The sequence below is a fragment of the Amphiura filiformis genome, chromosome 7 (assembly GCF_039555335.1).
Source record: "Amphiura filiformis chromosome 7, Afil_fr2py, whole genome shotgun sequence".
In the NCBI taxonomy this organism is placed as follows: domain Eukaryota; kingdom Metazoa; phylum Echinodermata; class Ophiuroidea; order Amphilepidida; family Amphiuridae; genus Amphiura; species Amphiura filiformis.
The window spans coordinates 35,990,188-36,005,416 of NC_092634.1; the positions used below are offsets into that span (position 1 = coordinate 35,990,188).

A 15,229-nucleotide genomic window follows, 5' to 3' on the forward strand; every position below is an offset into this window, starting at 1 on the left:
ACATGTAAATATAGGCTTATCAGTTTTGAGCTGGAAAACTTTGGTACGTGTTCGAGTCCCTATGTGGTCTTTTTTTTCTTGTTCGTTTCTTTTCTTTCTGACTGCAGCGATTGATTGTTTTTGCCCGTTTTTTTTTCACTATATAATTCAGGAATTTTTAGGCTATACTAGTCTAATAATAGAATATATTTTTACAAATTAGATTAACAAAATATTTGTTGTTGGTTTTGTTACTGTTGTTGTAGTTATTGTTGTAGGCATATATATTGCATAATCAGGGTATAAATAGGCATACTAGGCCTATTATAGCCTATACAAGCATTGATTTATTTCACGACAGATATCATCCAGGATAATTTTAAAAATTGCAAATTTAGAAAATCCAAAGGAAAATTGCCGAAAACGGCTGCCCACAATCATCCCCCATCAGCCCATATGGGAGTATCATGGTCGCCCCTTCCCTATTCCTACAACATAGGATGACTCACGAGCAGCGGTTTGTCCGTGGCCCTAGTTCAGATTGATACACTATTGTACGCGTGAGTTCATTCTTTTCTGCATGGCTGTTTCCATTATTAACTTACGCCCCTCTGCAATCAAGCCTTGAAAATCAATTGTATTTAACCTTAAGGGATCTAAAATGAGCGTTTATTGCGTTTCGACAGTATTTTTTGTGGGATGAGAGCACCTCAGACCTATCGAATTGCATTCTGAATACGAAGCATGTCTTTCTGATATCAAATAATTTTCATTTTTGAAAATCACAATATAATACAAATTTTATGACAAATTATAAAATTTGATATTTTTCAAATTTTTGATATATAACAGTCCTCGAAGTAAATTATATAAATCTAATGATTTATTCTTAAAGTGTATGTAGCAGGGAGGAAAAGCCGACGGTCAATTGAAAATTTTGACCTTTCATATTGAAGATATGGATTTTTTTCCCCAAAAGACCTAATTTTTTTTGGTGTTTTGGGAAAAAAATCCATATCTTCAATACGAAAGGTCACAATTTTCAATTGATCGTCGGCTTTTCATCCCACCTACATACACTTTAAGTATAAATCATCAGATTTATAAAGTTTACTTCAAGTACTGTTAAATATCAAAAATATCAATTTTAATGATTTGCCATAAAATGTGTATTAAATTGCGAATTTCAAAAATCTAAATTATTTGATATCAGAATGACATTCTTCGTATTCAGAATGCAATTCGATATGTCTGATGTGCTCTAATGTCCCAAAATAAATACTGTCCAAACCATGAAACGTTCATACCCCTTCCCTTAATTGAATGGATGGGCAAAATAATTTTTTTTGGAATAGTCAAATGACCGAATCTATAGGCTTAAATGGGAACTGATTTCCCTTGCAATCAGTCTCTCAAGCCCCACTTCTTGGGAAATTTTTAGATCCCAACTTCAGATTGGCTCAGGATATATCCCTGGTTTCAAGTGTATGTACTCATAGAAATGACTTGTTCGCCTTGTTGGCGCAATTCAAAAGGAGTAAGTTTGGACAACTCAAAAATAGTGTAAAAGTTGCCAAAACAAAATTCATTTTAGTTATCCGAACTATGCTGAAAAAGCTCAAAAAGTTCCGTCAACTAATCAACTTTGTTGGCATTACTTAAAAAGTTGATGTAAGTCGTTGCGTCAACTTTTTAAGTAATGCCAACTTCTGAATTCAAGTTCAGGGAACGTAGAAAAATAAACAAGGTTCAAAGAACCAATTAGTTGAGTTATTGTAACTCAACATGTAAGTTGATGTAACTCGTTCATTTTAAGTTACTGGTACTTATTGTTTTGAGTTATTCCAATTGGTACTTTGTTACTTAATTCACGTAATTGTATCATTTTCTGCACAATTAGCAGTATTCAAATATTTATTTTTGTAATCAGTGCAAAATTTGGTATACTATAGCACACCTCTAGATAATTATGCTAACCTAGTTTCATTTTCTGAGTTGTAACAACTCAATAAAGTAAGTGCAAATGAGTGCGACCAACATAATGATATCGAGTCAACGTTACTCAAAATTGTACGCGTTGGCATTACTCGGAAAGTTGACTCAACGACTTACATCAACTTACTGAGTAATGCCAACGAACAATTTCTATGAGTGTGGTTATCATGTCGTTTAGGTTTTGTGATTAAGGCTTGGAACCGAGTTATAAAGTGCTGAATACCTTTAATAACCAGTAAAAGTTAAGTGACAAAAACACACTTTGCTCCAAAAAGAGTTATAGCCCTCTCATCATAACAGAGTCAAATTTCAAAATGATCAAATTTTCTTCAAAATGACATCAAAGTATTGTGGAGTCCAAAATGCGACCTTTGACCTTTTTGCTTATAACTCGAAAACCATACATCTCAGATAGGTCAAACCATACATTTTCTGAATCATTATGATCAGAGCAATACTTTAGCGTGGTCATAAACAAGATCTGATGAAATTTGACCCCTGTATGACCTTAACTCTTTTCTGAGCAATTAAGGTGCATATTTGCCACCCAAGTTTTTCCTATTCTTCTAGGCTAGGTCAGATTATGATAGGAAACTGATTCTGGACCTTAATCACAACAATTGCACGGGATTTCCCTTGCTCTTACCATTTTCGTCCCGACAACAATAGCCGAGTTCCCCAAGTACACTAGGCCTACCAATACATCCTATTATGGTAATAGCTCAATAGGGGCGTGTCGTTTAATTTATGCTTCTTATCCCGTGCTTTCGTTAATCCATGATTGCGCGTGCGCTTCCTTCATAATATCAGAACGCCTACAACATTAAAGAATATAAAAAGGGTCAGGCCTAGATGATAGATATATGCTTTTCGACTTGCTGCATAGTTACATGCTGTTTGCTCTTTGAGTTACTGGTAATTCTGGACTCAGATTGTGCGTGCTGACCACACATTTATCCGATCAAGAATTCTTCACTTTTCAACTGCGAGGTAAGAAAGTTAGTATTCATTTAAAATAAGAGGAGTTTTGCAATTTTTTAAAAATATAATTCTTGTGAATCTGAATTGAAAGATATTATTTGTGGTGTTCCTCAAGAATATTAGGCCCATCACTTTGTATACTCTATGCATAATGTAAGTGATATATTGAATGTATTCGAATTATGTAAAAAAAGGTGCAGTGATTTATAGTTCGCTACGCACAGGCACAACGCCTAGACGTTGATCCACAAGCCTCAGCACACAATACAGGTAATTGACTTAATTTCATTTGCTGATGACACTACTACATGCCTGCTTAACACTGCTAAAACAGTGTTTAGCATTTATAATATTCTTGCCTTCGCTTTGTAAAAGTGTTTGATGTTTAGAATATTGATGTATAATATTTAGCAATTGACATTGTTGTTTAGAAATTTGGAAACAAGGTCTTTCCTTTTTTTCAAGAGCCTAAAATACATCTGACATAATTACATGTATGCCTATCTTTTGTTTTGAAATAATACTCCTGCATTGCTCTTTTTATTTTAATTTAATTAGGCAAAATTAGAAATCTATTTGAACGTTTCAATGGTGATATATTTTAATGAAATTTGGTTAGTATTTATCCTCATGAGTAATGTGTACTTCAGTGCAATATCAACGTCATTGTTATAACAAAGTTGTAATATTTCATTGCAAAGTAACACAATGTCTTTTTGAAAGACAGTTCTTGTAAGGTGTTCAAAGGATCCACATGTAATAGACCAGCTGGAGAGCGGCACAGCAGGGCCGATATTTGATTTTGAATGAAAAAAAAATCCTATGAACCATGGGGGAAGTCAAAGGCACTATTATAACTATTGTATAAAACGTCAATTTTGTCTATTCAATGCCCCGATAAAGTTTTAGGGCCCATGATAAGTGCATATAAATTTATATATACATGCATAGTATTGAACGATGTACCCTATTATTAGACCTGGTAATATGATCTTCATATATGGCGTTGTAATTTTTAAAGACAGTTCTTGTTTAAACTTAGCCTGAGTCACTCGGCCTCAGCGGAACAAACTAGCCATGCGTAGCTGTTGAAGAAGTAGTGGATTCGATTATATCATGGCAATTTCTGACACGAAGCACACAGTAGACGCCGTCCACAAAGTGGTTTTAGAATCCCTATAGAAAAATATTAATTTTAATGCCAATTTATTGCACATGCTAAGGAAACCTGGTTCCCTTTTGAAATAGCCGAGTGGCAGGGGTTTCAATGAAATATCTTTTGTGTAAAAACTGAATTAAGCATCCTATGCATAAAAGAATATATGAATATCAGTGTACATCATATATAACGATTCGTGATACCTAAGCGTGCTACAGGAGTGCTGTGATTTAGGAGGCAGATAATTTTATTTTAATTTATATACGACAAAATATTTTTTTTTGGAATTTAGTGAAACGAAGACTAAAAAGATGGTGAAAATTCTATGTAAAATGTAGTGTAGGCCTATTGTATACATTTTATTCAGCTGCTATTCAACTGTAGAAATAACGGGTGTACTTCGAGATGGAATAAACATTTGTTAAAAATTTATACCTCCATTATTTATATAGAAATTATTATTTTTAGATGAGTTGTTGGCTTATTATTTCACTCACACTTTATCAATGCAAATTCATGAAACATGACCTTCAACTGTCGTGTTGTATTTTTTTTTAATTTTAAAGAAGCTTGAAGACAGCTAGGCCTATTGTTTCCAATAATATCTTAAAAAATACACCGTCCCAGCAAACACAAAAACGTTTTAAAAACGTTTTAAATAAGTTATATTTTGGCTTTTGGTTTAGCTAAAACGTTTTAATAACATTAAAATGTCGGGTTATATAAAGGTCATGATAACGTTTTAAAACGTTTTGTATGAAAACACAATACAACAATATTTTGAAATGTTTTAAAAAAATGTTATTGTAAACTATTTTGGCAAACATTTTGCCAAATATTGTGTCAATACTTAAATAACATTATGTTAAAATATTTGAACCCAGCAAACACAGAAATGTTCTTAAAATGTTTTTTCAAATCCTTTTAATAACATTTAAATGTAGGGTTATATAAAGGTCATGAAAACGTTTTTAAAACGTTATTGAAAATATTTTGGGCAAACATTTTTCGCAAAATATTTTTTCAACCCTAAAATAACATTCTGTTTAGAATGTTTTATATCAAGTTTTCAAGAATGTTTTTGGAATGTTATTAAAACATTTTTATACCCTTTATATAACCAGACATTTAAACGTTTTCTGTAAAACATTTTTGTTTGTTGAGCAGTAGATTATCAAAAATGTTTTTTAAGGTTATGAAAACGTTTTATACTCTTAATATACCCTTTATATAACCCGACATTTAAACGTTTTCTGACAACCTTTTATAACCTTTTGCGAATGATGTCGAAAACGTTTTGTGTTTGCTGGGGTGTTAGTTAGTTAATTGAATACATAAATAGTGTGAAATGAATAGACTCTGGATCGTGACGGTTTGAGTTCGAGCCGCACTGTCATAATTATGATTCTTGTGGAAAAAATGACCTATAGTTTGGTCATCTTGTAATCGGCGCACACCGACATCGCCTGGTTAATAATTTCATTGTACAGCAGAGACACTAAAATCAATACCCGAGATCGATACACGTGAATATACTATGCACGATTTGATATTCAGACGATAAATCTTTGGGTACCGGGGTAGAAAATGATGAATATCTCCCGTAATTTTTTTTATTCTAAAGAAGCCATATTTTTTTGCTTGCACTTGAATATATGTGTTGAAAGGATATGATAGTCGTTAGCTTGCGTATTGAGAAAGAACCGTCGTTCTACTTTTTGGCGTAGTGATAAAAGCCTAAAATTCCCACCGCTTACGAGCTGGTCAAAGTATAGCTTGAAATTTCCTGGACAAGGAACTTACTGCTATTTTTGTAACTCGGGAGCTGCAGCTGATCCTGACTGCGATGATTGTTCTATATGAAGATCTGAGCGCAAGAAGACCGTAAGTCCACCAGGCCCCTCAACATGTATACACTTCAAGTTGCGTATAGTTTCGTATAGTTTGGTAATGTTTTATACATGTTCAGGGGCCAAAACAAATCTTTCCCAACCTTTCATAATGTTTTCACCCTGGAACATGTATTAAACATTATAAAACCCTAAGAAACTATACGTAACTTTAGTGTATACATGTTGAGGGGCCAAGTGGACTTACGGTCTTCTTGCGCTCAGGTCTTCATGGAAGCTGATTATAGGGCCTTGCGCCTATATTACGCATCATCCCTGAATGACAATTTATATAGGTTGCTGGCCAAGGCGGTCAGCTACTCGGGAAAGCACAATGATCTTATGTAATTGTTGCTTTTTATTTTAATTTTTTAGATCATCATGGCCAAGACAATCTTTGTAGCACTTTTGATTTGTTTAGTGATGATTCCCGAACCTGGATGGTCGTGCCTAACAAATACAGGTCGGATTGGAGTGGACACTGGCCCAAATAGCGAATTACGCCCTACTTTTGACCCGAGTGGCCCGAGTGTTGGAGTGGAATGGGAGTAAGTACTTACTTGTCTTCACAAAGGCGCTGCAGCTAACATTATTGCCATCATTATCGTTGAATAGCAAATGAAATGGCAATTTACTATTGTATATTTTCCATTACAATTTTCATGCAACTTAGAGCTTTCTCAATTCAAATTTGCATGCGGGTATTAATGCCGCTATTATTCTACAGAATAGCACCCCGTTGTGCAATAAAGTCAGAATAAGAAATAATAATAATAACAAAACAACAACAGCAACAACAATTCACAAAAAAACCAAAAACACACACAAAAAAACCACCCCACACAAAACAAAAACAAAAAACAAAAGAAAAAACACCAAACAAACAAACCAAACAAAATACACCTCTATGTAGTTGGCATCTGACATAGGCCTATGAATATTTACCTCCAATCGAAATGTTCATTACTTCCGGATTTATAAGGGATTGTGCTATTATGATTGGCTAAAATAACAACACATGATAAGTTACCTCCAATCGAAATGTACGTTACTTCCGCATTTATAAGCGGTGATTGACTGGTGGAAGAGCAGATTGGTTAGTTTCGCCTAACTAGACATGCTAGAGCGATACTGGGCGGTGCCTTTGTTAGCTACGCCTACGCGACTAACCAATCACGGGCCGCGTGGAATTTGATTGATAGGATCGCCAGACGCGAATTAGTTTTTTCAGACTTTCATCGTGTTTATGCAATTTTATTTCAGATGGTACATGTTGTATAATAGCTTTCCTTCCTCATGATCGGCACAATCCAATCCAATGAACGGTCGTAAAGAGTTAAATAAAATCTCTAAAATCACAAAACATTTCTTTGAATAACATAATTTTGTTGATTTGAAAAATTAAAAAGTCATAGGGTTTAGGGTGAGAGTTTGGGTTAGGGTAAAAGTTAGGGATAGGTACTAGCAAACTTTTTGGACTATTCGCCTATTGCACGGTTCCGCCATATGCGAGGAGAGCCTCGAACTAGCAATAGACATGAAAGAAAGTATTACGTAACTTTACGCAATGTTATAATTTATGACTGGTTCAATTCCCATTCATACATCCTGCCAGATCGAGGCTCTTCTCGCATATGGCGGAACCGTGCAATGGGTGAATAGCACACATTGGGACTCGGAGTAGCGCACCTTAGTACTGCTGCTAGCTGACCATAAAAATTAGAAACATACACGTACCTTATGACATACTGACATAGCATTTCACACATGTTAGGCTATAGCCTGGTTAAATAGTTGCATCCTAGGTAATATTTACACCTAAAACATTATTGAAATACCCGGGTTGAAGAGCCCCTTAAAAGTTACTCGTCGAAGGTAAATAAACCATTGATAGTAAGTTACCATCTGAACATTATAGCTTTAAGGTAAATAGCGCCATCATTGTTCAACTTTTCTTTAAAATGACACAGTTTTACATGCCATCAAACAACCGGGCTAAACAAAATAGCTTTTAACATATCTTTATCTAATCTGACTTAATGATGAAACCGTGGTAACACTTCTTTACAGATACAGATGGAGACGTGAGGCTGCACAGGCTCCAACGCGGGCTCCAACGTCTCTTACACAGAAGAAAGCGTTTACTCTTCTGGATTTAGATAAGAATAAGCAGATACAATTGGAGGAATGGGTAGCTACTGGCGGTGAAATTGACAACTTTGATGAGTTGCTCAAGGCTAAAGATACCAATGGTAAGATACAGTGGTCAAGTAAGTAATAGCAGGGATTAGCCGGTCTTCAGACTATAGTGTCAGAGGGGATATGGCATGGTTTTTCATTTTTTCTTCCTATTGGATGGAAAATAGGTCGGCTTTGGAGCAAAGCTAAGAAGAAGTTCATTTTTTTTCATTAACTTTAGTTTCAAAGCAAATAATATTAAAAATGTTATCATTTACAAATGCATCAAGCTACTTTGTCAAAAGTTGGGTTTTTTTTTAAAAAAGATTTTCGTGGTCTGCCATAGACACTCCTGTGTTATTTTGCCTGGCTTGAAACAGCAGAGGGCGTTCTAAATGTAAACATGTGACACCACAGATCAATTCATCGTATTTAGCCTATGGTATATACCGAAAGTTCATCATTATAGTCGAACTGTTGGTTTGTTCCCTTACGGAACAATCAGTGTTAATATACAAACGCATACATAAACGTACATCCTCTATAGTCATGATAGTCAGTACAATACAAAGCGACAGTACTCTCCAAATGTAAAAGAGTGAAAAAAATCACTCCCCAAAAGAGTGATTCACTTATAAAACCACTCAAAAAAAGAGTGTAATGTGTTTTTAACTTTAAAACTACTCAAAAAGGAGTTTTTAGAGTTTTTAGAGTTGTCCTTCATTTAACTCCTTGAAAGAGTTCAAATTCACTCTTTTAGAGCGGTTTTTACTCTTTTTAGAGTGGTTTTAAAATTAAAAAACACATTTCTTTTTTTCAACGGTCTTATAAGTCAGTGAATCACTCTTTTGGGGAGTGAGTTTTTCACTCTTTTACATTTAGAGAGTAGGCTTACTCCATAGGCGTAGATCCTGGGGGGGGGGGGGATTTATCCCCCAATATTTTGCCAGGGGGATGATCCATACAATCATCTCCCCCCCCCAATGTTGACGCCTGTATATGGGTTTCCAATCAAATTAACCCCATATTTGGCCATTTCAACCTAAAAAGTGCTAAATTTTGTACAATATTTCACCAGTTTAGCTTTAATATTGCAAAATTTTTCGCGCGCTACGCGCGCATGTGTTCCATAACCTTCTTTTTTCGCCAAAAGGTGCTGACTTCAAGAAATTTTTTCTAACCCCATCCCCCCCAATGGCGAAAAGAAATCTACGCCACTGGCTTACTCATAAATGTGTATTATGAATACGCTACAATAATAGAGTTTGTTATTAACAGACAGAAGAGTGCTCATAACAGACAGTGTTCAATACTTCTAACAACTAGAGCTAAATGATACAATATTTGGTTTAGTGCACTACTTTATGTTGTGCTACTCTGAGTCATCTTCAGGCCTGATGATCGCCAGCGTGAGCTAATGGGTGAAACTCAGAGTAGCACAACAGAAACGAAGTAGTGCACTAAAGAAAATATTGTATAATGAATACGTAATATACATTAATACAAAATGTGGGTTTTTTTTGTTCTTTTATTTCAGGGGATGCGATGATTTCTTGGGAAGAGTTTCCACCAGTACATGTAAAAGCTGAATAATACACACAGCATGCACACCTTTTCCCAAATTATGGAGAACAGGGTTAGATTTTTTTCGCACAGTGCGGATCAGTTTGCTACTTGGAAAAGCTTGCAAAGGGATTTTTACGAGATTTGATTTCAGGATATGCTGTGAATTCTAACCATGGAGAAAATTTGGGAAAAGTGTGGAGAGGACATGTGGAGTGTGTCATGCAGTAAAACTACAGCTAATTTAGTGTGATTTATATAATTGCTTTTTATTGTTTTAAGTATACATGCACTTTAAACACAAGTGTTAATATACGGATAACACGTTTTTAACGCTTCAACACGTTTATATGGGTTTACATCTCTACACGTAAAATATAGAAGTTGCTTTATATACGATTAACACCACAATACGTTTACAGGGCATATACCGCTAACAATTAACACTACAACATGTTAATATTACTGATGTAAGCATGTTTTGGTGTTAATATTTTTTGTAGAAAATACCCCTGTAAACATGCTATGTTAAAAGGGCATTTCGTGATCCACAGCCTCATCCCCCCACTTTTCTCAAAAAAAAGTTTAGATTTTTATATCACTGGAAAAATCTGGCTACATAATGTTTATGTAGAAAATAATTCTTGCAGATTAATTCGTTTAGCAAAGATATCGTGAAATTTGAATTCCGTTCTGGTGCACCAGAACGAAATTACAACGTATTGTCTATGGAGCAGTGTAATACACATAATCATGCATAACTCGCAAACGCAATATCGGAATCAACTGAAATTTTGGGAATATGCTTTATTCGTGGATATGTACTGAAAAATGTCATAAAAAGAGGATGCTAGGATCACGAAATACTCCTTTAATCACTAGCGACGCCACCTATTCTCGTACGGGTAAGCGCAAATCTAAACGTGTTGAAGTGTTAAAAAAGTGTTATCCGTATTGACACCTGTGTTTAGAGTGTATCCGAAAGCTACATTGTTTATATTTTGTTTTGTTTTACTCCATGTACTCAGCAGGGGTAACGGCTGCGTTCTGTTATCCCGTCGCTCCGTCAACACTTGCATTAGCACTCGAATGCTTTCCGCCAAATTTGGTATTAAACAAGCATGCTTGCCTGTAATGTCACCACACATGACAAGGCAATTGTGGGGTCAAAGGTCACATAAGTGTCATAGTTTACGCGGGACAGTGAGGTCACGTGCACATAATGCATATTTAGCCCGTATCTACGGGGTGTTCACAGATTTGGAGTCAAAGGTCATTAAGAGGTCGTTTTCGAAGTGAGACTGAATACAAAATGCCTCTTCTCAAAAAAATAGCTTAGCACGGTGATGCCACTTGCACGCATGCATATTTGACAGTAACCAACTGTTTCTATTCATGTTTACATGGATCAAAGATCGCATGATTGACCGGCTGTGTTCGTGTTCTGTGATCAAAGTATGTCTGTAATCAAATTAAGTATTCCTTGGTCAAACTGGAACACTGTGAACGCTAGTGGCTTCGCGATAAACACGCGCGTACATAGCGTGGTACAGAAGAAAGTATACACGCGTCTTACACTGCGTACACGCTTAGTACACTACATGGACGCAACGCGCATGTTCCAGTTTGGCCAAGAAATACTTAATTTGATTATAGTTGTTGTTTGCTTATAATTTTTCCATCCATTTTAATAAGATCATGAAAAGATATGAAGTGATATAATGCATCGTATAAGAACTTGTCCTAAGGCTGCGTTCACATAGAAGTATACTATTCGGGTATACGGTGCACGTTTTACAGGTGCATGCGTATATAGTTAAATCGAGCAAGGCAATTTCATAGTACCGGGTCACATAAGGCTACGATCGCATAGAAGTATACTATTCGGGTATACGATGCACGTTTTGAAGGTGCACGCGTATAGATTAAATCGAGCAAGGTAATTTCATAGTACCGGGTCACATAAGAGCTATTCGAAAAGGCCGTATACCTGCGTATAGTATAGTATAGTGGGAATCGCGCATGTTCGATTTTTAGTGCAGCGTATACCGTCCAAATTTTAAAAACCTAAACCATATGTGGGCAAATTCATTTCCTAATTGATGCACTATCTAATTCTGCACATTATGACACCTCATTGAATGCAATGTGACCTCAAGAAGTAAAGTTACAAGCATTTGATAAGACGAAGAAAATGGGTAAACTGACATACTCGATATTCGCTATACGAAATACGCTCATTCGATCAGGCTGAGTTCACATAGTATACTCCTATATGAACTCAGCCTGAACGAATGAGCGTATTTCGTATAGCGAATACCGAATACCGTATACTTCTATGTGAACGCAGCCTAAAGCTATTGGTCAAACTATAGAGAACATAACATTTTTTGACATTTTCTTCAAGAACCTGACCTACCGAATTGTTAATGACTTGAAGACAACAGGAATTCGGAAAAATATCCTGTAACCATTTGTGCATTCGAGATCATAATCATCAAAATTGTTTAAGGGCCGCTACGGACTTTTTAGCGGATGTATAGATTATTCGATGCATGCAACAAATGTTTGATGGCGTAAAATATATTTCTAGTTCCACAAGACATTCAACGTAACATATTATTGATTTTACGTCATCAAACATGCGTTAGAAGTTAAACATTACTGGAAGTCGAATGGCAATATATTAAATAACGAAGACATGTTGCACTGAATATTCTGGGTTCTTTGTGTACAAAGATGCGGCTTTTACATATGGGTCACTTTATAAACACCAAAAGAGCACCTGAACACTTAAAGAACATGTTTATGTGTCAAAACATCCATGTTTCTAAATTATATAGCATTAATAGTGAATTAAGTATGTAATATTTCCTATATTTCCTGCTCACAATATTCTAGAATGTTAAGGTTTGCATATTGGGCTCCCAAAGGGGACAAGCGGGGTTAACAGAATGAGGGGGTCTGCGAATCTTTAGCAAGCTGAGAGGGAGGGAGGAAGCAATATGACCCTATGGAAAGTTTACCCTCCCGGGGATCATAATTTTTGCACCCCTCCCCTTATACTGGGCCCTATTTACCCCTCATGTCACTCTGGTCCCGATATTATGCATACACGCATACACCCTCATGTCTGCTATTAAATTTAAAAAATCATTATTGAACCATAACAGACAATCATTTTTGGGACGCAACCCCGGGACGCACCATTAGAAAGGTCAGGATGTGACATGCACACAAGACTTTTTAAATATGCCTTTTAATATTGATATCATCATGTAGCATTAGCAATAATTGTTTAATATACACGTTCAATAATGAGTGTTAATAAAATAAGTCAAACAAACTATATTGTCCTTCCTTGGCTCATTTTCGACTCCTTGCAATACAGGGTTTAGGCATTGTGGGACCCACAATGTGGGTTTATTCATTCCTTCATTCATTAACCCTATTACCCCCTACGATTTTTTATCTGTCATAAAAACACGCACACGTTTACGCCCAAACGACCTGAGCTAATCGTAGATATCCATCCTTTGCGCTCATTTTAGGACCGGCCATCGGATCACCATATAGGCCTAGGCATGCTAGGGGGAGGCCCATTTCGCTCTTGTGACATTATTCCAAGAGCTACTGACTTTTTACTTGTTAGGTGAAAATAGTCATTTCCTTTTATATTTAAGAGAAAATCCGGTGAAAATCGCATTTTTGTAGAATTTGTAGCCGAAAATCAATTTTGCTTATACTTATGTACATAGCAAGAATTTCCCAAATGTGCATGGGCGCCCTCACATTATGACGTCATAGCGACATTATGTGGGCAATGTTTGTACTTATTTTGGTATCACTGGATAAAAGAGACCCATATAGCTATACATTAATAAACGGTATATGACGTTTATAATTGAAAAATAGGGTGGGGTAGTCCATGTTAGTCCCCAACGTAGTCCGTGTTACAAAATATGGCTCAGTAGTTCTAGGGTTAAAGGTTTATTAAACAATTGTCATAGCTGTAACTGATATGCAACAATTCTACAATAACAAGCATATTATATAAAAATTTCAAAAACCCGCTAAAAATGAAAATATCATTCAAAAGAGCAGACTCTGAACATTTAAATATAAAAAGGAATTTTAATTCCTTAATTTTAAAGCTTAATTACTTAAAAGTAATTAAGCTTCCGTACACATCCGCCATCTGATATCAAATAATTTTGATTTTTGGGTGGGTGCGGCGTGCCGCACCCACCCTGTATTCTCTGACTATTGACCTACTTTTTCACATGCCGCAGTGTTGAGAAAATATTCGTGCCGGTTATATCCCAAACACCCACAGAGGTGATAGTTTACGGCGAGTTTTGTAATTATTACTTGATTTTGATATGTAAGTAATACGATAAAGTCGTCATAGGCAGTAATGTGTTTGTATTAAAAGAAATAACAAAAATAATTATTTAAGTAATAGAAATACTATTTGGAAATTGCAGCAAGATTTGCAGATGTTTTTATTTGAACAGTACCAGTTCACCAGTTTTGCTAGTTTTCCTAATCTTTGGGCTAAATTAATAGCATCGTGAAGGTCATATATATCATTTTATACTGACAGCTTCGGCATGTACTTAAATACAGCTTGTATGTGCATTGTGTTCAGTGTGTACATAGGCTATTTACTTTTCAAATCTTGTGACAAATAGTGCTTGTTGATGCTTGTATAAGGTATTATAGACAAATTATTAGAATGCATGTCCACCAGTAGAAATGGCCCAGGTTGAATAAAATAAATAAACATATGAATGAATATTTTATTCCCTGGATTATTTTTGTTGGGACAAAATAATGATATAGTTTGACGCTTTGAAATACAGTTATGTTAATCATAATAAAGTTACAAAGTTAAAAAATAATATCGAAATATTGTAAAATCAAACAATTCCCCTCATAAGTTGCAATACAACATATTGAGGAAATTGATATGACAGATTTTTAAACGTTGATATGGAAAGATACCCCAGCCCTGTTGTCTCACCAGAGAAGATGAGCAGAAGTCTTTCTATCTGATGATAAAAAAAAACCTCTAGGTATGATTACGAAAATGTTTTAAATAACTATTATCTACAAAAGTTTTATAACCATGTTTTATATAAAAATAATGTTAACATAAAACGTCTTGTGTTATGATGTGAAGGGTTAATATAAAAACAGGGAAAATCTGTTCCAACTGACCAGCAGAGAACAAAGGATAAGCAATAGATCAGATTAAAATCAGGGAAAATATGACACAACCTCCAATGGGGGAATAACAAACGTATAAACGTATAAAGTTGAAAACTCTTTTAACTTTGTTTATACGTTTTGTGTTATTCCCCTATTGGAAATCGATGTTGTGTCATATTTTCCCTGTTTTTAATTGTGAACTTGACTTACTCATTCTTTCATTTCTCTTGACAATTTTTCATTTGCCCACCCTATTCCTTTTAAAGGAATT

The 15,229-nt window shown here is 35.4% G+C and overlaps 1 protein-coding gene across 3 annotated transcripts in view; it reads left to right on the forward strand.

Moving 5' to 3' along the window:
• The first annotated feature begins 2,819 nt into the window (after positions 1-2,819).
• LOC140157077 (uncharacterized) overlaps positions 2,820-15,229 on the forward strand; it is an 82,042-nt gene continuing 69,632 nt past the window's right edge. The window contains exons 1-4 of one of the 3 annotated variants that reach the window (XR_011859631.1): positions 2,820-2,964; positions 6,379-6,551; positions 8,074-8,255; positions 9,719-10,327. Coding sequence is in view for 2 of the 3 variants with exons in the window: in XM_072180141.1 (XP_072036242.1) it covers positions 6,385-6,551; positions 8,074-8,255; positions 9,719-9,774 (405 nt within the window). In the remaining variant the exon portion in view is untranslated. Of the gene's footprint in view, positions 2,973-6,378; positions 6,552-8,073; positions 8,256-9,718; positions 11,294-15,229 lie in introns of those variants that run through there. The other 2 variants (XM_072180141.1, XM_072180142.1) reach the window with 2 other exon arrangements.